This window comes from Scyliorhinus torazame, chromosome 9, assembly GCF_047496885.1.
Source record: "Scyliorhinus torazame isolate Kashiwa2021f chromosome 9, sScyTor2.1, whole genome shotgun sequence".
Lineage (NCBI taxonomy): Eukaryota > Metazoa > Chordata > Chondrichthyes > Carcharhiniformes > Scyliorhinidae > Scyliorhinus > Scyliorhinus torazame.
In genome coordinates, this window is record NC_092715.1 from 6,334,599 (window position 1) to 6,357,052 (window position 22,454).

The following is a 22,454-nucleotide window of genomic DNA, read 5'->3' on the forward strand; positions in this document are numbered from 1 at the left end:
CTCCCCATCCTCCCACTGGGAACACAGTGCCAGTGCGATCTCCCCACCCCCCACTGGGGACTCTGTGCCAGTGCGAGCCCCCCACCTCCCACTGGGGACTCTGTGCCAGTGCGATCTCCCCACCCCCCACTGGGGACTCTGTGCCAGTGCGAGCCCCCCACCTCCCACTGGGAACTCTGTGCCAGTGCGAGCTCCCCACCCCCCCCCAACCTCCACTGGGAACTCTGTGCCAGTGCGAGCTCCCCACCCCCCCAACCTTCACTGGGAACTCTGTGCCAGGCGAGCTCCCCACCCCCCACTGGGGACTCTGTGCCAGTGCGAGCTCCCCATCCTCCCACCTCCCACTGGGGACTCTGTGCCAGTGCGAGCTCCCCACCTCCCACTGGGGACTCTGTGCCAGTGCGAGCTCCCCACCCCCCCAACCTCCACTGGGAACTCTGTGCCAGTGCGAGCTCCCCACCCCCCCAACCTCCACTGGGAACTCTGTGCCAGTGCGAACTCCCCACCCCCCCCCAACCTCCACTGGGGACTCTGTGCCAGTGCGAGCTCCCCACCCCCTACTGGGAACTCTGTGCCAGTGCGAGCTCCCCACCCCCCCAATCTCCAATGGGGACTCGGTGCCAGTGCGAGCTCCCCACCCCCCACTGGGGACTCTGTGCCAGTGCGAGCTCCCCACCCCCCCAACCTCCACTGGGAACTCTGTGCCAGTGCGAGCTCCCCACCCCCCCAACCTCCACTGGGGACTCTGTGCCAGTGCGAGCTCCCCACCCCCCCACCCCCCACTGGGGACTCTGTGCCAGTGCGAGCCCCCCACCTCCCACTGGGAACTCTGTGCCAGTGCGAGCTCCCCCCCCCCCAACCTCCACTGGGGACTCTGTGCCAGTGCGAGCCCCCCACCTCCCACTGGGAACTCTGTGCCAGTGCGAGCTCCCCACCCCCCCAACCTCCACTGGGGACTCTGTGCCAGTGCAAGCTCCCCATCCCCCTCCCCCCACTGGGAACTCTGTGCCAGTGTCAGCTCCCCACCCCCCTCCCCCCACTGGGAACTCTGTGCCAGTGTCAGCTCCCCACCCCCCACCTCCCACTGGGGACTCTGTGCCAGTGCAAGCTCCCCATCCCCCTCCCCCCACTGGGAACTCTGTGCCAGTGTCAGCTCCCCACCCCCCACCTCCCACTGTGGACTCTGTGCCAGTGCGAGCTCCCCATCCTCCCACTGGGAACTCTGTGCCAGTGTGGACTCACTACAAAGATATATTCCAGAGATTCTGGGAAGCGTTAACTAAAGAAATTACCTCGAGTATTAAACTGAAAACTGACAATGTGGCAAAGATTATCGGTAACCCAGAGGATTGGGAAAGTTTTAAACACCATGAAAAAATAATAAATGAGTCTTGCAGCCCTCCCCCTCCCCAGGGCTCGGTCTCAGTGCCGTCACCTGGACGTGTGTGAGACGTCTGAATTCACTGAGCCTGTTTGCCGTGTAGAATCTACGTGAGCTGCTCTGGGACATCGCCGATAACAGGAAAGCAGAGGCTGAGCGGGAAAGGATGAATATTATCCTGAATGGCTGGCTGGAGGATCACCTGGGTTTGCTGCTCAATATCTACTCGACTCTGATGCAAGTACGATTCCCGACAATGTGCCCTACCCTGTGTTAACTTGATCCTGACTGTAAGGAGTGACCCGAACTTAACTTCTCATAATTGCTTCTCAGCAATTCTGGAGAAATCGGCAAAGGCGGAAGCCATTGGCAATCAATGAAAAGATGAATGACAGAGTGTGAGAGGGTGTCCAGGGACTGGGATGGTCAGTGTGTGAGAGGGTGTCCAGGGACTGGGATGGTCAGTGTGTGAGAGGGTGTACAGGGACTGGGATGGTCAGTGTGTGAGAGGGTGTCCAGGGAGCGAGATGGTCAGTGTGTGAGAGGGTGTACAGGGACTGGGATGGTCAGTGTGTGAGAGGGTGTACAGGGAGTGAGATGGTCAGTGTGTGAGAGGGTGGACAGGGAGTGAGATGGTCAGTGTGTGAGAGGGTGTACAGGGAGTGAGATGGTCAGAGTGTGAGAGGGTGTCCAGGGACTGGGATGGTCAGTGTGTGAGAGGGTGTACAGGGAGTGAGATGGTCAGTGTGTGAGAGGGTGTACAGGGACTGGGATGGTCAATGTGTGAGAGGGTGTACAGGGAGTGAGATGGTCAGTGTGTGAGAAGGTGTATGGGGTCTGGGATGGTCAGTGTGTGAGAGGGTGTACAGGAACTGGGGTGGTCAGTGTGTGAGAGGGTGTACAGGGTCTGGGATGGTCAGTGTGTGAGAGGGTGTACAGGGTCTGGGATGGTCAGTGTGTGAGAGGGTGTACAGGGAGTGAGATGGTCAGTGTGTGAGAGGGTGTACAGGGAGTGAGATGGTCAGTGTGTGAGAGGGTGTACAGGGAGTGAGATGGTCAGTGTGTGAGAGGGTGTCCAGGGACTGGGATGGTCAGTGTGTGAGAGGGTGTACAGGGACTGGGATGGTCAGTGTGTGAGAGGGTGTCCAGGGAGCGAGATGGTCAGTGTGTGAGAGGGTGTACAGGGACTGGGATGGTCAGTGTGTGAGAGGGTGTACAGGGAGTGAGATGGTCAGTGTGTGAGAGGGTGGACAGGGAGTGAGATGGTCAGTGTGTGAGAGGGTGTACAGGGAGTGAGATGGTCAGAGTGTGAGAGGGTGTCCAGGGACTGGGATGGTCAGTGTGTGAGAGGGTGTACAGGGAGTGAGATGGTCAGTGTGTGAGAGGGTGTACAGGGACTGGGATGGTCAATGTGTGAGAGGGTGTACAGGGAGTGAGATGGTCAGTGTGTGAGAAGGTGTATGGGGTCTGGGATGGTCAGTGTGTGAGAGGGTGTACAGGAACTGGGGTGGTCAGTGTGTGAGAGGGTGTACAGGGTCTGGGATGGTCAGTGTGTGAGAGGGTGTACAGGGTCTGGGATGGTCAGTGTGTGAGAGGGTGTACAGGGAGTGAGATGGTCAGTGTGTGAGAGGGTGTACAGGGAGTGAGATGGTCAGTGTGTGAGAGGGTGTACAGGGAGTGAGATGGTCAGTGTGTGAGAGGGTGTACAGGGACTGGGGTGGTCAGTGTGTGAGAGGGTGTACAGGGAGTGAGATGGTCAGTGTGTGAGAGGGTGTACAGGGAGTGAGATGGTCAGTGTGTGAGAGGGTGTACAGGGACTGGGGTGGTCAGTGTGTGAGAGGGTACAGGGAGTGAGATGGTCAGGGTATGAGAGGGTGTACAGGGAGTGAGACGGTCAGTGTGAGAGGGTGTACAGGGAGTGAGATGGTCAGTGTGTGAGAGGGTGTACAGGGAGTGAGATGGTCAGTGTGTGAGAGGGTGTACAGGGTCTGGGATGGTCAGTGTGTGAGAGGGTGTACAGGGAGTGAGATGGTCAGTGTGTGACAGGGTGTACAGGGACTGGGATGGTCAGTGTGTGAGAGGGTGGACAGGGATCTGGGGTGGTCAGTGTGTGACAGGGTGTCCAGGGAGTGAGATGGTCAGTGTGTGAGAGGGTATACAGGGACTGGGATGGTCAGTGTGTGAGAGGGTGTACAGGGAGTGAGATGGTCAGTGTGTGAGAGGGTGTACAGGGAGTGAGATGGTCAGTGTGTGAGAGGGTGTACAGGGTCTGGGATGGTCAGTGTGTGAGAGAGTGTTCAGGGTCTGGGATGGTCAGTGTGTGAGAGGGTGTACAGGGACTGGGATGGTCAGTGTGTGAGAGGGTGTACAGGGACTGGGATGGTCAGTGTGTGAGAGGGTGTACAGGGAGTGAGATGGTCAGTGTGTGAGAGGGTGTACAGAGAGTGAGATGGTCAGTGTGTGAGATGGTGTACAGGGAGTGAGATGGTCAGTGTGTGAGAGGGTGTACAGGGAGTGAGATGGTCAGTGTGTGAGAGGGTGTACAGGGACTGGGATGGTCAGTGTGTGAGAGGGTGTACAGGGAGTGAGATGGTCAGTGTGTGAGAGGGTGTACAGGGACTGGGATGGTCAGTGTGTGAGAGGGTGTACAGGGACTGGGATGGTCAGTGTGTGAGACGGTGTACAGGGAGTGAGATGGTCAGTGTTTGAGAGGGTGTACAGGGACTGGGATGGTCAGTGTGTGAGAGGGTGTACAGGAGTGAGATGGTCAGTGTGTGAGAGGGTGTACAGGGACTGGGATGATCAGTGTGTGAGAGGGTGTACAGGGAGTGAGATGGTCAGTGTGTGAGAGGGTGTACAGGGACTGGGATGGTCAGTGTGTGAGAGGGTGTCCAGGGAGTGAGATGGTCAGTGTGTGAGAGAGTGTACAGGGTCTGGGATGGTCAGTGTGTGAGAGGGTGTACAGGGTCTGGGATGGTCAGTGTGTGAGAGGGTGTACAGGGTCTGGGATGGTTAGTGTGTGAGAGGTTGTACAGGGTCTGGGATGGTCAGTGTGTGAGAGAGTGTACAGGGAGTGAGATGGTCAGTGTGTGAGAGGGTGTACAGGGACTGGGATGGTCAGTGTGTGAGAGGGTGTACAGGGAGTGAGATGGTCAGTGTGTGAGAGGGTGTACAGGGAGTGAGATGGTCAGTGTGTGAGAGGGTGTATGGGGTCTGGGATGGTCAGTGTGTGAGAGGGTGTACAGGAACTGGGGTGGTCAGTGTGTGAGAAGGTGTACAGGGTCTGGGATGGTCAGTGTGTGAGAGGGTGTACAGGGAGTGAGATGGTCAGTGTGTGAGAGGGTGTACAGGGACTGGGATGGTCAGTGTGTGAGAGGGTGTACAGGGAGTGAGATGGTCAGTGTGTGAGACGGTGTACAGGGACTGGGATGGTCAGTGTGTGAGAGGGTGTACAGGGAGTGAGATGGTCATTGTGTGAGAGGGTGTATGGGGTCTGGGATGGTCAGTGTGTGAGAGGGTGTACAGGAACTGGGGTGGTCAGTGTGTGAGAGGGTGTACAGGGTCTGGGATGGTCAGTGTGTGAGAGGGTGTACAGGGAGTGAGATGGTCAGTGTGTGAGAGGGTGTACAGGGAGTGAGATGGTCAGTGTGTGAGAGGGTGTACAGGGACTGGGGTGGTCAGTGTGTGAGAGGGTGTCCAGGGAGTGAGATGGTCAGTGTGTGAGAGGGTGTACAGGGAGTGAGATGGTCAGTGTGTGAGAGGGTGTACAGGGAGTGAGACGGTCAGTGTGTGAGAAGGTGTACAGGGCGTGAGATGGTCAGTGTGTGAGAGGGTGTACAGGGAGTGAGATGGTCAGTGTGTGAGAGGGTGTACAGGGTCTGGGATGGTCAGTGTGTGAGAGGGTGTACAGGGAGTGAGATGGTCAGTGTGTGAGAGGGTGTACAGGGAGTGAGATGGTCAGTGTGTGAGAGGGTGTACAGGGAGTGAGATGGTCAGTGTGTGAGAGGGTGTACAGGAACTGGGGTGGTCAGTGTGTGAGAAGGTGTACAGGGTCTGGGATGGTCAGTGTGTGAGAGGGTGTACAGGGAGTGAGATGGTCAGTGTGTGAGAGGGTGTACAGGGACTGGGGTGGTCAGTGTGTGAGAGGGTGTACAGGGAGTGAGATGGTCAGTGTGTGAGACGGTGTACAGGGACTGGGATGGTCAGTGTGTGAGAGGGTGTACAGGGAGTGAGATGGTCATTGTGTGAGAGGGTGTATGGGGTCTGGGATGGTCAGTGTGTGAGAGGGTGTACAGGAACTGGGGTGGTCAGTGTGTGAGAGGGTGTACAGGGTCTGGGATGGTCAGTGTGTGAGAGGGTGTACAGGGAGTGAGATGGTCAGTGTGTGAGAGGGTGTACAGGGAGTGAGATGGTCAATGTGTGAGAGGGTGTACAGGGACTGGGGTGGTCAGTGTGTGAGAGGGTGTCCAGGGAGTGAGATGGTCAGTGTGTGAGAGGGTGTACAGGGAGTGAGATGGTCAGTGTGTGAGAGGGTGTACAGGGAGTGAGACGGTCAGTGTGTGAGAAGGTGTACAGGGCGTGAGATGGTCAGTGTGTGAGAGGGTGTACAGGGAGTGAGATGGTCAGTGTGTGAGAGGGTGTACAGGGTCTGGGATGGTCAGTGTGTGAGAGGGTGTACAGGGAGTGAGATGGTCAGTGTGTGAGAGGGTGGACAGGGACTGGGGTGGTCAGTGTGTGAGATGGTGGACAGGGACTGGGGTGGTGAGTGTGTGAGAGGGTGTACAGGGTCTGGGATGGTCAGTGTGTGAGAGGGTGTACAGGGAGTGGGATGGTCAGTGTGTGAGAGGGTGTACAGGGTCTGGGATGGTAAGTGTGTGAGAGGGTGTACAGGGACTGGGATGGTCAGTGTCTGAGAGGGTGTACAGGGAGTGAGATGGTCAGTGCGTGAGAGGGTGTACAGGGAGTGGGATGGTCAGTGTGTGAGAGGGTGTACAGGGTCTGCGATGGTCAGTGTCTGAGAGGGTGTACAGGGAGTGAGATGGTCAGTGTGTGAGAGCTTGAACAGGGTCTGGGATGGTCAGTGTGTGAGAGGGTGCAGAGGGAGTGAGATGGGCAGTGTGTGAGAGGGTGTACAGGGAGTGGGATGGTCAGTGTGTGAGAGGGTGTACAGGGTCTGGGACGGTCAGTGTGTGAGAGGGTGTACAGGGAGTGAGATGGTCAGTGTGTGAGAGGGTGTACAGGGACTGGGATGTCAGTGTGTGAGAGGGTGTACTGGGAGTGAGATGGTCAGTGTGTGAGAAGGTGTACAGGGACTGGAGTGGTCAGTGTGTGAGAGGGTGTACAGGGAGTGAGATGGTCAGTGTGAGAGAGGGTGTACAGGTAGTGAGATGGTCAGTGTGTGAGAGGGTGTACAGGGACTGGGATGGTCAGTGCGTGAGAGGGTGTACAGGGAGTGAGATGGTCAGTGTGTGAGAGGGTGTACAGGGACTGGGATGGTCAGTGTGTGAGAGGGTGTCCAGGGAGTGAGATGGTCAGTCTGTGAGAGGGTGTACAGGGACTGGGATGGTCAGTGTGTGAGAGGGTGTACAGGGACTGGGATGGTCAGTGTGTGAGAGGGTGTACAGGGACTAGGATGGTCAGTGTGTGAGAGGGTGTACAGGGACAGGGATTGTCAGTGTGTGAGAGGGTGTACAGGGAGTGAGATGGTCAGTGTGTGAGAGAGTGTACAGGGACTGGGATGGTTAGTGTGTGAGAGGTTGTACAGGGTCTGGGATGGTCAGTGTGTGAGAGGGTTTACAGGGTCTGGAATGGTCAGTGTGTGAGAGGGTGTACAGGGTCTGGGATGATTAGTGTGTGAGAGGTTGTACAGGGTCTGAGATGGTCAGTGTGTGAGAGGGTGTACAGGGAGTGAGATGGTCAGTGTGTGAGAGGGTGTACAGGGACTGGGATGGTCAGTGTGTGAGAGGGTGTACAGGGAGTGAGATGTTCAGTGTGTGAGAGGTTGTACAGGGTCTGGGATGGTCAGTGTGTGAGAGGGTGTACAGGGAGTGAGATGGTCAGTGTGTGAGAGGGTGTACAGGGACTGGGATGGTCAGTGTGTGAGAGGGTGTACAGGGAGTGAGATGGTCAGTGTGTGAGAGGGTGTACAGGGAGTGAGATGGTCAGTGTGTGAGAGGGTGTACAGGGAGTGAGATGGTCAGTGTGTGAGAGGGTGTACAGGCAGTGAGATGGTCAGTGTGTGAGAGGGTGTACAGGGAGTGAGATGGTCAGTGTGTGAGAGGGAGTACAGGGTCTGGGATGGTCAGTGTGTGAGAGGGTGTACAGGGACTGGGATGGTCAGTGTGTGAGAGGGTGTACAGGGACTGGGGTGGTCAGTGTGTGACAGGGTGTACAGGGAGTGAGATGGTCAGTGTGTGAGAGGGTGTACAGGGTCTGGGATGGTCAGTGTGTGAGAGGGTGTACAGGGTCTGGGATGGTCAGTGTGTGAGAGGGTGTACAGGGACTGGGGTGGTCAGTGTGTGAGAGGGTGTACAGGGAGTGAGATGGTCAGTGTGTGAGACGGTGTACAGGGACTGGGATGGTCAGTGTGTGAGAGGGTGTACAGGGAGTGAGATTGTCAGTGTGTGACAGGGTGTACAGGGACTGGGATGGTCAGTGTGTGAGAGGGTGGACAGGGACTGGGGTGGTCAGTGTGTGAGAGGGTGGACAGGGACTGGGGTGGTCAGTGTGTGAGAGGGTGTACAGGGAGTGAGATGGTCAGTGTGTGAGAGGGTGTACAGGGAGTGGGATGGTCACTGTGTGAGAGGGTGTACAGGGTCTGGGATGGTAAGTGTGTGAGAGGGTGTACAGGGACTGGGATGGCCAGTGTGTGAGAGGGTGTACAGGGAGTGAGATGGTCAGTGTGTGAGACGGTGTACAGGGACTGGGATGGTCAGTGTGTGAGAGGGTGTACAGGGAGTGAGATGGTCAGTGTGTGAGAGGGTGTATGGGGTCTGGGATGGTCAGTGTGTGAGAGGGTGTACAGGAACTGAGGTGGTCAGTTGTGAGAGGGTGTACAGGGTCTGGGATGGTCAGTGTGTGAGAGGGTGGACAGGGAGTGAGATGGTCAGTGTGTGACAGGGTGTACAGGGAGTGAGACGGTCAGTGTGTGAGAGGGTGTACAGGGAGTGAGATGGTCAGTGTGTGAGAGGGTGTACAGGGACTGGGATGGTCAGTGTGTGAGAGGGTGTCCAGGGAGTGAGATGGTCAGTGTGTGAGAGGGTGTACAGGGACTGGGGTGGTCAGTGTGTGAGAGGGTGTACAGGGACTGGGATGGTCAGTGTGTGAGAGGGTGTACTGGGACTGGGATGGTCAGTGTGTGAGAGGGTGTACAGGGACAGGGATGGTCAGTGTGTGAGAGGGTGTACAGGGAGTGAGATGGTCAGTGTGTGAGAGAGTGTACATTGTCTGGGATGGTCAGTGTGTGAGAGGGTGTACAGGGAGTGAGATGGTCAGTGTGTGAGATGGTGTATAGGGTCTGGGATGGTTAGTGTGTGTGAGGTTGTACAGGGTCTGGGATGGTCAGTGTGTGAGAGGGTGTACAGGGAGTGAGATGGTCAGTGTGTGAGAGGGTGTACAGGGACTGGGATGGTCAGTGTGTGAGAGGGTGTACAGGGAGTGAGATGGTCAGTGTGTGAGAGGGTGTACAGTGAGTGAGATGGTCAGTGTGTGAGAGGGTGTACAGGGAGTGAGATGGTCAGAGTGTGAGAGGGTGTACAGGCAGTGAGATGGTCAGTGTGTGAGAGGGTGTACAGGGAGTGAGATGGTCAGTGTGTGAGAGGGAGTACAGGGTCTGGGATGGTCAGTGTGTGAGAGGGTGTACAGGGTCTGGGATGGTCAGTGTGTGAGAGGGTGTACAGGGACTGGGGTGGTCAGTGTGTGACAGGGTGTACAGGGAGTGAGATGGTCAGTGTGTGAGAGGGTGTACAGGGTTTGGGATGGTCAGTGTGTGAGAGGGTGTACAGGGTCTGGGATGGTCAGTGTGTGAGAGGGTGTACAGGGACTGGGGTGGTCAGTGTGTGAGAGGGTGTACAGGGAGTGAGATGGTCAGTGTGTGAGACGGTTAACAGGGACTGGGATGGTCAGTGTGTGAGAGGGTGTACAGGGAGTCAGATTGTCAGTGTGTGACAGGGTGTACAGGGACTGGGATGGTCAGTGTGTGAGAGGGTGGACAGGGACTGGGGTGGTCAGTGTGTGAGAGGGTGGACAGGGACTGGGGTGGTCAGTGTGTGAGAGGGTGTACAGGGAGTGAGATGGTCAGTGTGTGAGAGGGTGTACAGGGAGTGGGATGGTCACTGTGTGAGAGGGTGTACAGGGACTGGGATGGTAAGTGTGTGAGAGGGTGTACAGGGACAGGGATGGTCAGTGTGTGAGAGGGTGTACAGGGAGTGAGATGGTCAGTGTGTGAGAGGGTGTATGGGGTCTGGGATGGTCAGTGTGTGAGAGGGTGTACAGGAACTGGGGTGGTCAGTGTGTGAGAGGGTGTACAGGGCCTGGGATGGTCAGTGTGTGAGAGGGTGGACAGGGAGTGAGATGGTCATTGTGTGACAGGGTGTACAGGGAGTGAGACGGTCAGTGTGTGAGAGGGTGTACAGGGAGTGAGATGGTCAGTGTGTGAGAGGGTGTACAGGGTCTGGGATGGTCAGTGTGTGAGAGGGTGTCCAGGGAGTGAGATGTTCAGTGTGTAACAGGGTGTACAGGGACTGGGATTGTCAGTGTGTGAGATGGTCAGTGTGTGAGAGGGTGTACAGGGAGTGAGATGGTCAGTGTGTGAGAGGGTGTACAGGGTCTGGGATGGTCAGTGTGTGAGAGGGTGTACAGGGAGTGAGATGGTCAGTGTGTGAGAGGGTGTACAGGGTCTGGGATGGTCAGTGTGTGAGAGGGTGTACAGGGAGTGGGATGGTCAGTGTGTGAGAGGGTGTACAGGGTCTGGGATGGTAAGTGTTTGAGAGCTTGTACATGGATTGGGATGGTCAGTGTGTGAGAGGGTGTACAGGGTCTGGGATGGTCAGTGTGTGAGAGGGTGTACAGGGACTGGGATGTCAGTGTGTGAGAGGGTGTACTGGGAGTGAGATGGTCAGTGTGTGAGAGGGTGTACAGAGACTGGGATGGTCAGTGTGTGAGAGGGTGTACAGGAACTGGGATGGTCAGTGTGTGAGAGGGTGTACAGGGAGTGAGATGGTCAGTGTGAGAGAGGGTGTACAGGGAGTGAGATGGTCAGTGTGTGAGAGGGTGTACAGGGTCTGGGATGGTCAGTGTGTGAGAGGGTGTACAGGGAGTGAGATGGTCAGTGTGTGAGAGGGTGTACAGGGTCTGGGATGGTCAGTGTGAGAGAGGGTGTACAGGGAGTGAGATGGTCATTGTGTGAGAGGGTGTACAGGGTCTGGGATGGTCAGTGTGTGAGAGGGTGTAGAGGGAGTGAGATGGTCAGTGTGTGACAGGGTGTACAGGGACTGGGATGGTCAGTGTGTGAGAGGGTGGACAGGGACTGGGGTGGTCAATGTGTGAGAGGGTGGACAGGGACTGGGGTGGTCAGTGTGTGAGAGGGTGTACAGGGTCTGGGGTGGTCAGTGTGTGAGAGGGTGTACAGGGAGTGGGATGGTCACTGTGTGAGAGGGTGTACAGGGTCTGGGATGGTAAGTGTGTGAGAGGGTGTACAGGGACTGGGATGGTCAGTGTCTGAGAGGGTGTACAGGGAGTGAGATGGTCAGTGTGTGAGAGTGTGTACAGGGTCTGGGATGGCCAGTGTGTGAGAGGGTGTACAGGGACTGGGATGGTCAGTGTGTGAGAGGGTGTACTGGGAGTGAGATGGTCAGTGTGTGAGAGGGTGTACAGAGACTGGGATGGTCAGTGTGTGAGAGGGTGTACAGGAACTGGGATGGTCAGTGTGTGAGAGGGTGTACAGGGAGTGAGACGGTCAGTGTGAGAGAGGGTGTACAGGGAGTGAGATGGTCAGTGAGTGAGAGGGTGTACAGAGACTGGGATGGTCAGTGTGTGAGAGGGTGTACAGGAACTGGGATGGTCAGTGTGTGAGAGGGTGTACAGGAACTGGGATGGTCAGTGTGTGAGAGGGTGTACAGGGAGTGAGACGGTCAGTGTGAGAGAGGGTGTACAGGGAGTGAGATGGTCAGTGTGTGAGAGGGTGTACAGAGACTGGGATGGTCAGTGTGTGAGAGGGTGTACAGAGACTGGGATGGTCAGTGTGTGAGAGGGTGTACAGGAACTGGGATGGTCAGTGTGTGAGAGGGTGTACAGGGAGTGAGACGGTCAGTGTGAGAGAGGGTGTACAGGGAGTGAGATGGTCAGTGTGTGTACAGGGTCTGGGATGGTCAGTGTGTGAGAGGGTGTACAGGGAGTGAGATGGTCAGTGTGTGAGAGGGTGTACAGGGTCTGGGATGGTCAGTGTGAGAGAGGGTGTACAGGGAGTGAGATGGTCAGTGTGTGAGAGGGTGTACAGGGTCTGGGATGGTCAGTGTGTGAGAGGGTGTAGAGGGAGTGAGATGGTCAGTGTGTGACAGGGTGTACAGGGACTGGGATGGTCAGTGTGTGAGAGGGTGGACAGGGACTGGGGTGGTCAATGTGTGAGAGGGTGGACAGGGACTGGGGTGGTCAGTGTGTGAGAGGGTGTACAGGGTCTGGGATGGTCAGTGTATGAGAGGGTGTACAGGGAGTGGGATGGTCACTGTGTGAGAGGGTGTACAGGGTCTGGGATGGTAAGTGTGTGAGAGGGTGTACAGGGACTGGGATGGTCAGTGTCTGAGAGGGTGTACAGGGAGTGAGATGGTCAGTGTGTGAGAGTGTGTACAGGGTCTGGGATGGCCAGTGTGTGAGAGGGTGTACAGGGACTGGGATGGTCAGTGTGTGAGAGGGTGTACAGGGAGTGAGATGGTCAGTGTGTGAGAGGGTGTACATTGAGTGGGATGGTCAGTGTGTGAGAGGGTGTACAGGGTCTGGGATGGTCAGTGTGTGAGAGGGTGTACAGGGAGTGAGATGGTCAGTGTGTGAGAGGGTGTACAGGAACTGGGATGGTCAGTGTGTGAGAGGGTGTACTGGGAGTTAGATGGTCAGTGTGAGAGAGGGTGTACAGGGAGTGAGATGGTCAGTGTGTGAGAGGGTGTACAGGGACTGGGATGGTCAGTGCGTGAGAGGGTGTACAGGGAGTGAGATGGTCAGTGTGTGAGAGGGTGTACAGGGTCTGGGATGGTCAGTGTGTGAGAGGGTGTACAGGAACTGGGATGGTCAGTGTGTGAGTGGGTGTACAGGGACTGGGATGGTCAGTGTGTGAGAGGGTGTACAGGGAGTGGGGTGGTCAGTGTGTGAGAGGGTGGACAGGGTCTGGGATGGTCAGTGTCTGAGAGGGTGTACAGGGTCTGGGATGGTCAGTGTGTGAGAGGGTGTACAGGGAGTGAGATGGTCAGTGTTTGAGAGGGTGTACAGGGAGTGGGATAGTCAGTGTGTGAGAGGGTGTACTGGGACTGGGGTGGTCAGTGTGTGAGAGGGTGTACAGGGAGTGGGATAGTCAGTGTGTGAGAGGGTGTACAGGGTCTGGGGTGGTCAGTGTGTGAAATGGTGTACAGGGAGTGAGATGGTCACTGTGTGAGAGGGTGTACAGGGTCTGGGATGGTCAGTGTGTGAGAGGGTGTACAGGAACTGGGATGGTCAGTGTGTGAGAGGGTGTACAGGGTCTGGGATCGTCAGTGTGTGAGAGGGTGTACAGGGAGTGAGATGGTCAGTGTGTGAGAGGGTGTACAGGGAGTGAGATGGTCAGTGTGTGAGAGGGTGTACAGGGTCTGGGGTGGTCTGTGTGAGAGGGTGTACAGGGAGTGAGATGGTCAGTGTGTGAGAGGGTGTACAGGGAGTGAGATGGTCAGTGTGTGAGAGGGTGTACAGGGACAGGGGTGGTCAGTGTGTGAGAGGGTGTACAGGGAGTGAGATGGTCAGTGTGTGAGAGGGTGTAAAGGGAGTGAGATGGTCAGTGTGTGAGAGGGTGTACAGGGAGTGAGATGGTCAGTGTGTGAGAGGGTGTACAGGGTCTGGGGTGGTCAGTGTGTGAGAGGGTGTACAGGGAGTGAGATGGTCAGTGTGTGAGAGGGTGTACAGGGAGTGAGATGGTCAGTGTGTGAGAGGGTGTACAGGGACTGGGGTGGTCAGTGTGTGAGAGGGTGTACAGGGAGTGAGATGGTCAGTGTGTGAGAGGGTGTACAGGGAGTGAGATGTTCAGTGTGTGAGAGGATGTACAGGGTCTGGGATGGTCAGTGTGTGAGAGGGTGTACAGGGAGTGAGAGGGTCAGTGTGTGAGAGGGTGTACAGGGACTGGGGTGGTCAGGGAGTGAGATGGTCAGTGTGTGAGAGGGTGTACAGGGAGTGAGATGGTCAGTGTGTGAGAGTGTGTACAGGGTCTGGGATGGTCAGTGTGTGAGTGGGTGTACAGGGACTGGGATGGTCAGTGTGTGAGAGGGTGTACAGGGAGTGAGATGGTCAGTGTGTGAGAGGGTGTACATTGAGTGGGATGGTCAGTGTGTGAGAGGGTGTACAGGGTCTGGGATGGTCAGTGTGTGAGAGGGTGTACAGGGAGTGAGATGGTCAGTGTGTGAGAGGGTGTACAGGAACTGGGATGGTCAGTGTGTGAGAGGGTGTACAGGGAGTTAGATGGTCAGTGTGAGAGAGGGTGTACAGGGAGTGAGATGGTCAGTGTGTGAGAGGGTGTACAGGGACTGGGATTGTCAGTGCGTGAGAGGGTGTACAGGGAGTGAGATGGTCAGTGTGTGAGAGTGTGTACAGGGACTGGGATGGTCAGTCTGTGAGAGGGTATACAGGGAGTGAGATGGTCAGTGTGTGAGAGTGTGTACAGGGACTGGGATGGTCAGTCTGTGAGAGGGTATACAGGGAGTGAGATGGTCAGTGTGTGAGAGGATGTACAGGGTCTGGGATGGTCAGTGTTTGAGAGGGTGTACAGGGTCTGGGATGGTCAGTGTGTGAGAGGGTGTACAGGGAGTGAGATGGTCAGTGTGTGAGAGGGTGTACAGGGTCTGGGATGGTCAGTGTGTGAGAGGGTGTACAGGAACTGGGATGGTCAGTGTGTGAGTGGGTGTACAGGGACTGGGATGGTCAGTGTGTGAGAGGGTGTACAGGGAGTGGGGTGGTCAGTGTGTGAGAGGGTGGACAGGGTCTGGGGTGGTCAGTGTGTGAGATGGTGTACAGGGAGTGAGATGGTCACTGTGTGAGAGTGTGCACAGGGTCTGGGATGGTCAGTGTGTGAGAGGGTGTACAGGAACTGGGATGGTCAGTGTGTGAGAGGGTGTACAGGGTCTGGGATCGTCAGTGTGTGAGAGGGTGTACAGGGAGTGAGATGGTCAGTGTGTGAGAGGGTGTACAGGGAGTGAGATGGTCAGTGTGTGAGAGGGTGTACAGGGTCTGGGGTGGTCAGTGTGTGAGAGGGTGTACAGGGAGTGAGATGGTCAGTGTGTGAGAGGGTGTACAGGGAGTGAGATGGTCAGTGTGTGAGAGGGTGTACAGGGACTGGGGTGGTCAGTGTGTGAGAGGGTGTACAGGGAGTGAGATGGTCAGTGTGTGAGAGGGTGTACAGGGAGTGAGACGGTCAGTGTGTGAGAGGGTGTACAGGGAGTGAGATGGTCAGTGTGTGAGAGGGTGTACAGGGTCTGGGATGGTCAGTGTGTGAGAGGGTGTACAGGGAGTGAGATGGTCAGTGTGTGAGAGGGTGTACAGGGACTGGGATGGTCAGTGTGTGAGAGGGTGGGCAGGGACTGGGGTGGTCAGTGTGTGAGGGTGTGGTCAGGGACTGGGGTGGTCAGTGTGTGAGAGGGTGTACAGGGTCTGGGATGGTCAGTGTGTGAGAGGGTGTACAGGGAGTGGGATGGTCAGTGTGTGAGAGGGTGCACAGGGTCTGGGATGGTAAGTGTGTGAGAGGGTGTACAGGAACTGGGATGGTCAGTGTCTGAGAGGGTGTGCAGGGAGTGAGATGGTCAGTGTGTGAGATGGTGTACAGGGTCTGGGATGGTCAGTGTGTGAGAGGGTGTACAGGGACTGGGATGGTCAGTGTGAGAGGGTGTACAGGGAGTGAGATGGTCAGTGTGTGAGAGGGTGTACAGGGACTGGGATGGTCAGTGCGTGAGAGGGTGTGCAGGGAGTGAGATGGTCAGTGTGTGAGAGGGTGTACAGGGACTGGGATGGTCAGTGTGTGAGAGGGTGTCCAGGGAGTGAGATGGTCAGTGTGTGAGAGGGTGTACAGGGACTGGGATGGTCAGTGTGTGAGAGGGTGTACAGGGACTTGGATGGTCAGTGTGTTAGAGGGTGTACAGAGACTGGGATGGTCAGTGTGTGAGAGGGTGTACAGGGAGTGAGATGGTCAGTGTGTGAGAGGGTGTACAGGGTCTGGGATGGTCAGTGTGTGAGAGGGTGCACAGGAACTGGGATGGTCAGTGCGTGAGTGGGTGTACAGGGACTGGGATGGTCAGTGTGTGAGAGGGTGTACAGGGAGTGGGGTGGTCAGTGTGTGAGAGGGTGAACAGGGTCTGGGATGGTCAGTGTCTGAGAGGGTGTACAGGGTCTGGGATGGTCAGTGTGTGAGAGGGTGTACAGGGAGTGAGATGGTCAGTGTGTGAGAGGGTGTACAGGGAGTGGGATAGTCAGTGTGTGAGAGGGTGTACTGGGACTGGGGTGGTCAGTGTGTGAGAGGGTGTACAGGGAGTGGGATAGTCAGTGTGTGAGACGGTGTACAGGGTCTGGGGTGGTCAGTGTGTGAGATGGTGTACAGGGAGTGAGATGGTCAGTGTGTGAGAGGGTGTCCAGGGTCTGGGATGGTCAGTGTGTGAGAGGGTGTACAGGGAGTGAGATGGTCAGTGTGTGAGAGGGTGTACAGGAACTGGGATGGTCAGTGTGTGAGAGGGTGTACAGGGTCTGGGATCATCAGTGTGTGAGAGGGTGTACAGGGAGTGAGATGGTCAGTGTGTGAGAGGGTGGACAGGGAGTGAGATGGTCAGTGTGTGAGAGGGTGTACAGGGTCTGGGGTGGTCAGTGTGTGAGAGGGTGTACAAGGAGTGAGATGGTCAGTGTGTGAGAGGGTGTACAGGGAGTGAGATGGTCAGTGTGTGAGAGGGTGTACAGGGACTGGGGTTGTCAGTGTGTGAGAGGGTGTACAGGGAGTGAGATGGTCAGTGTGTGAGAGGGTGTACAGCGAGTGAGACAGTCAGTGTGTGAGAGTGTGTAAAGGGAGTGAGATGGTCAGTGTGTGAGAGGGTGTACAGGGAGTGAGATGGTCAGTGTGTGAGAGGGTGTACAGGGTCTGGGATGGTCAGTGTGTGAGAGGGTGTACAGGGAGTGAGATGGTCAGTGTGTGAGAGGGTGTACAGGGAATGGGATGGAAGTGTGTGAGAGGGTGGACAGGGACTGGGGTGGTCAGTGTGTGAGAGGGTGGACAGGGAATGGGGTGGTCAGTGTGTGAGAGGGTGCACAGGGTCTGGGATGGTCAGTGTGTGAGAGGGTGTACAGGGAGTGGGATGGTCAGTGTGTGAGAGGGTGTACAGGGTCTGGGATGGTAAGTGTGTGAGAGGGTGTACAGGGACTGGGATGGTCAGTGTCTGAGAGGGTGTATAGGGAGTGAGATGGTCAGTGTGTGAGAGGGTGTACAGGGACTGGGATGGTCAGTGTGTTAGAGGGTGTACAGGGACTGGGATGGTCAGTGTGAGAGAGGGTGTACAGGGACTGGGATGGTCAGTGTTTGAGAGGGTGTACAGGGAGTGAGATGGTCAGTGTGTGAGAGGGTGTACAGGGAGTGAGATGGTCAGTGTGTGAGAGGGTGTACAGGGTCTGGGATGGTCAGTGTGTGAGAGGGTGTACAGGGAGTGAGATGGTCAGTGTGAGAGAGGGTGTACAGGGAGTGAGATGGTCAGGGTGTGAGAGGGTGTACAGGGACTGGGATGGTCAGTGCGTGAGAGGGTGTACAGGGAGTGAGATGGTCAGTGTGTGAGATGGTGTACAGGGACTGGATGGTCAGTGTGTGAGAGGGTGTCCAGGGATTGAGATGGTCAGTGTGTGAGAGGGTGTACAGGGACTGGGATGGTCAGTGTGTGAGAGGGTGTACAGGGACTGGGATGGTCAGTGTGTTAGAGGGTGTACAGGGACTGGGATGGTCAGTGTGTGAGAGGGTGTACAGGGTCAAGGATGGTCAGTGTGTGAGAGGGTGTACAGGGAGTGAGATGGTCAGTGTGTGAGAGAGTGTACAGGGTATGGGATGGTCAGTGTGTGAGAGGGTGTACAGGGTCTGGGATGGTCAGTGTGTGAGAGGGTGTACAGGGTCTGGGATGGTGAGTGTGTGAGAGGTTGTACAGGGTCTGGGATGGTCAGTGTGTGAGAGGGTGTACAGGGAGTGAGATGGTCAGTGTGTGAGACGGTGTACTGGGACTGGGATGGTCAGTGTTTGAGAGGGTGTACAGGGAGTGAGATGGTCAGTGTGTGAGAGGGTGTATGGGGTCTGGGATGGTCAGTGTGTGAGAGGGTGTACAGGAACTGGGGTGGTCAGTGTGTGAGAGGGTGTACAGGGCCTGGGATGGTCAGTGTGTGAGAGGGTGTACAGGGAGTGAGATGGTCAGTGTGTGACGGGGTGTACAGGGAGTGAGACGGTCAGTGTGTGAGAGGTTGTACAGGGAGTGAGATGGTCAGTGTGTTAGAGGGTGTACAGGGTCTGGGATGGTCAGTGTGTGAGAGGGTGTACAGGGAGTGAGATGTTCAGTGTGTAACAGGGTGTACAGGGACTGGGATGGTCAGTGTGTGAGAGGGTGGACAGGGACTGGGGTGGTCAGTTTGTGAGAGGGTGGACAGGGACTGGGGTGGTCAGTGTGTGAGAGGGTGTACAGGGTCTGGGATGGTAAGTGTGTTGAGAGGGTGTACAGGGACTGGGATGGTCAGTGTCTGAGAGGGTGTACAGGGAGTGAGATGGTCAGTGTGTGAGAGGGTGTACAGGGTCTGGGATGGTCAGTGTGTGAGACCTTGTACATGGATGGGATGGTCAGCGTGTGAGAGGGTGTACAGGGAGTGAGATGGTCAGTGTGTGAGAGGGTGTACAGGGAGTGGGATGGTCAGTGTGTGAGAGGGTGTACAGGGTCTGGGATGGTCAGCGTGTGAGAGGGTGTACATGGAGTGAGATGGTCAATGTGTGAGAGGGTGTACAGGGACAGGGATGTCAGTGTGTGAGAGGGCGTACTGGGAGTGAGATGGTCAGTGTGTGAGAGGGTGTACAGGGACTGGGATGGTCAGTGTGTGAGAGGGTGTACAGGAACTGGGATGGTCAGTGTGTGAGAGGGTGTACAGGGAGTGAGATGGTCAGTGTGAGAGAGGGTGTACAGGGAGTGAGATGGTCAGTGTGTGAGAGGGTGTACAGGGACTGGGATGGTCAGTGCGTGAGAGGGTGTACAGGGAGTGAGATGGTCAGTGTGTGAGATGGTGTACAGGGACTGGATGGTCAGTGTGTGAGAGGGTGTCCAGGGATTGAGATGGTCAGTGTGTGAGAGGGTGTACAGGGACTGGGATGGTCAGTGTGTGAGAGGGTGTACAGGGACTGGGATGGTCAGTGTGTTAGAGGGTGTACAGGGACTGGGATGGTCAGTGTGTGAGAGGGTGTTCAGGGTCAGGGATGGTCAGTGTGTGAGAGGGTGTACAGGGAGTGAGATGGTCAGTGTGTGAGAGAGTGTACAGGGTATGGGATGGTCAGTGTGTGAGAGGGTGTACAGGGTCTGGGATGGTCAGTGTGTGAGAGGGTGAACAGGGTCTGGGATGGTTAGTGTGTGAGAGGTTGTACAGGGTCTGGGATGGTCAGTGTGTGAGAGGGTGTACAGGGAGTGAGGTGGTCAGTGTGTGAGAGGGTGTACAGGGACTGGGATGGTCAGTGTGAGAGGGTGTACAGGGAGTGAGATGTTCAGTGTGTGAGAGGGTGTACAGGTCTGGGATGGTCAGTGTGTGACAGGGTGTACAGGGACTGGGATGGTCAGTGTGTGAGAGGGTGGACAGGGACTGGGGTGGTCAGTGTGTGAGAGGGTGGACAGGGACTGGGGTGGTCAGTATGTGAGAGCGTGTACAGGGTCTGGGATGGTCAGTGTGTGAGAGGGTGTACAGGGACTGGGATGGTCAGTGTCTGAGAGGGTGTACAGGGAGTGAGATGATCAGTGTGTGAGAGGGTGTACAGTTCTGGGATGGTCAGTGTGTGAGAGGGTGTACAGGTACTGGGATGGTCAGTGTGTGAGAGGGTGTACAGGGAGTGAGATGGTCAGTGTGTGAGAGGGTGTACATTGAGTGGGATGGTCAGTGTGTGAGAGGGTGTACAGGGTCTGGGATGGTCAGTGTGTGAGAGGGTGTACAGGGAGTGAGATGGTCAGTGTGTGAGAGGGTGTACAGGAACTGGGATGGTCAGTGTGTGAGAGGGTGTACAGGGAGTTAGATGGTCAGTGTGAGAGAGGGTGTACAGGGAGTGAGATGGTCAGTGTGTGAGAGGGTGTACAGGGACTGGGATGGTCAGTGCATGAGAGGGTGTACAGGGAGTGAGATGGTCAGTGTGTGAGAGGGTGTACAGGGAGTGAGATGGTCAGTGTGTGAGAGGGTGTACAGGGACTGGGATGGTCAGTCTGTGAGAGGGTATACAGGGAGTGAGATGGTCAGTGTGTGAGAGGGTGTACAGGGTCTGGGATGGTCAGTGTTTGAGAGGGTGTACAGGGTCTGGGATGGTCAGTGTGTGAGAGGGTGTACAGGGAGTGAGATGGTCAGTGTGTGAGAGGGTGTACAGGGTCTGGGATGGTCAGTGTGTGAGAGGGTGCACAGGAACTGGGATGGTCAGTGTGTGAGTGGGTGTACAGGGACTGGGATGGTCAGTGTGTGAGAGGGTGTACAGGGAGTGGGGTGGTCAGTGTGTGAGAGGGTGTACAGGGTCTGGGATGGTCAGTGTGTGAGAGGGTGTACAGGGAGTGAGATGGTCAGTGTGTGAGAGGGTGTACAGGGAGTGGGATAGTCAGTGTGTGAGAGGGTGTACTGGGACTGGGGTGGTCAGTGTGTGAGAGGGTGTACAGAGAGTGGGATAGTCAGTGTGTGAGACGGTGTACAGGGTCTGGGGTGGTCAGTGTGTGAGATGGTGTACAGGGAGTGAGATGGTCAGTGTGTGATAGGGTGTCCAGGGTCTGGGATGGTCAGTGTGTGAGAGGGTGTACAGGGTCTGGGATCATCAGTGTGTGAGAGGGTGTACAGGGAGTGAGATGGTCAGTGTGTGAGAGGGTGGACAGGGAGTGAGATGGTCAGTGTGTGAGAGGGTGTACAGGGTCTGGGGTGGTCAGTGTGTGAGAGGGTGTACAGGGAGTGAGGTAGTCAGTGTGTGAGAGGGTGTACAGGGAGTGAGATGGTCAGTGTGTGAGAGGGTGTACAGGGACTGGGGTGGTCAGTGTGTGAGAGGGTGTACAGGGAGTGAGATGGTCAATGTGTGAGAGGGTGTACAGGGAGTGAGACAGTCAGTGTGTGAGAGTGTGTAAAGGGAGTGAGATGGTCAGTGTGTGAGAGGGTGTACAGGGAGTGAGATGGTCAGTGTGTGAGAGGGTGTACAGGGTCTGGGATGGTCAGTGTGTGAGAGGGTGTACAGGGAGTGAGATGGTCAGTGTGTGAGAGGGTGTACAGGGACTGGGATGGTCAGTGTGTGAGAGGGTGGACAGGGACTGGGGTGGTCAGTGTGTGAGAGGGTGTACAGGGTCTGGGATGGTCAGTGTGTGAGAGGGTGTACAGGGAGTGGGATGGTCAGTGTGTGAGAGGGTGTACAGGGTCTGGGATGGTAAGTGTGTGAGAGGGTGTACAGGGACTGGGATGGTCAGTGTCTGAGAGGGTGTACAGGGAGTGAGATGGTCAGTGTGTGAGAGGGTGTACAGGGTCTGGGATGGTCAGTGTGTGAGAGGGTGTACAGGGACTGGGATGGTCAGTGTGTGACAGGGTGTACAGGGAGTGAGATGGTCAGTGTGTGAGAGGGTGTACAGGGACTGGGATGGTCAGTGTGTGAGAGGGTGTCCAGGGACTGGGATGGTCAGTGTGAGAGAGGGTGTACAGGGACTGGGATGGTCAGTTTGTGAGAGGGTGTACAGGGACTGGGATGGTCAGTGTGTGAGAGGGTGTCCAGGGAGTGAGATGGTCAGTGTGTGAGAGGGTGTACAGGGACTGGGATGGTCAGTGTGTGAGAGGGAGGACCGGGAGTGAGATCGTCAGTGTGTGAGGGGGTGTACAGGGAGTGAGATGGTCAGTGTGTGAGAGGGTGTACAGGGTCTGGGATGGTCAGTGTGTGAGAGGGTGTACTGGGTCTGGGATGGTCAGTGTGTGAGAGGGTGTACACGGACTGGGATGGTCAGTGTGTGAGAGGGTGTACAGGGTCTGGGATGGTCAGTGTGTGAGAGGGTGTACAGGGACTGGGATGGTCAGTGTGTGAGAGGGTGGACACGGAGTGAGATGGTCAGTGTGTGAGAGGGTGTACAGGGAGTGAGATGGTCAGTTTGTGAGAGGGTGTACAGGGAGTGAGATGGTCAGTGTGTGAGAGGGTGTACAGGGAGTGAGATGGTCAGTGTGTGAGAGGGTGTACAGGGACTGGGATGGTCAGTGTGTGAGAGGGTGTACAGGGAGTGAGATGGTCAGTGTGTGAGAGGGTGAACAGGGACTGGGATGGTCAGTGTGTGAGAGGGTGTACAGGGACTGGGATGGTCAGTGTGTGAGACGGTGTACAGGGAGTGAGATGGTCAGTGTGTGAGAGGGTGTACAGGGACTGGGATGGTCAGTGTGTGAGAGGGTGTACAGGGACTGGGATGGTCAGTGTGTTAGAGGGTGTACAGGGACTGGGATGGTCAGTGTGTGAGAGGGTGTTCAGGGTCAGGGATGGTCAGTGTGTGAGAGGGTGTACAGGGAGTGAGATGGTCAGTGTGTGAGAGAGTGTACAGGGTATGGGATGGTCAGTGTGTGAGAGGGTGTACAGGGTCTGGGATGGTCAGTGTGTGAGAGGGTGAACAGGGTC

The 22,454-nt window shown here is 56.2% G+C and overlaps 1 protein-coding gene across 3 annotated transcripts in view; it reads left to right on the plus strand.

Moving 5' to 3' along the window:
* The window catches only part of spef2 (sperm flagellar 2), a 941,194-nt gene that overhangs the window by 540,567 nt on the left and 378,173 nt on the right, over positions 1-22,454 (plus strand). For all 3 annotated transcript variants that reach the window (XM_072515585.1, XM_072515587.1, XM_072515586.1), the window contains exon 24: positions 1,485-1,622. In XM_072515585.1, the coding sequence (XP_072371686.1) occupies positions 1,485-1,622 (138 nt within the window). The remainder of the gene's footprint in view (positions 1-1,484; positions 1,623-22,454) is intronic.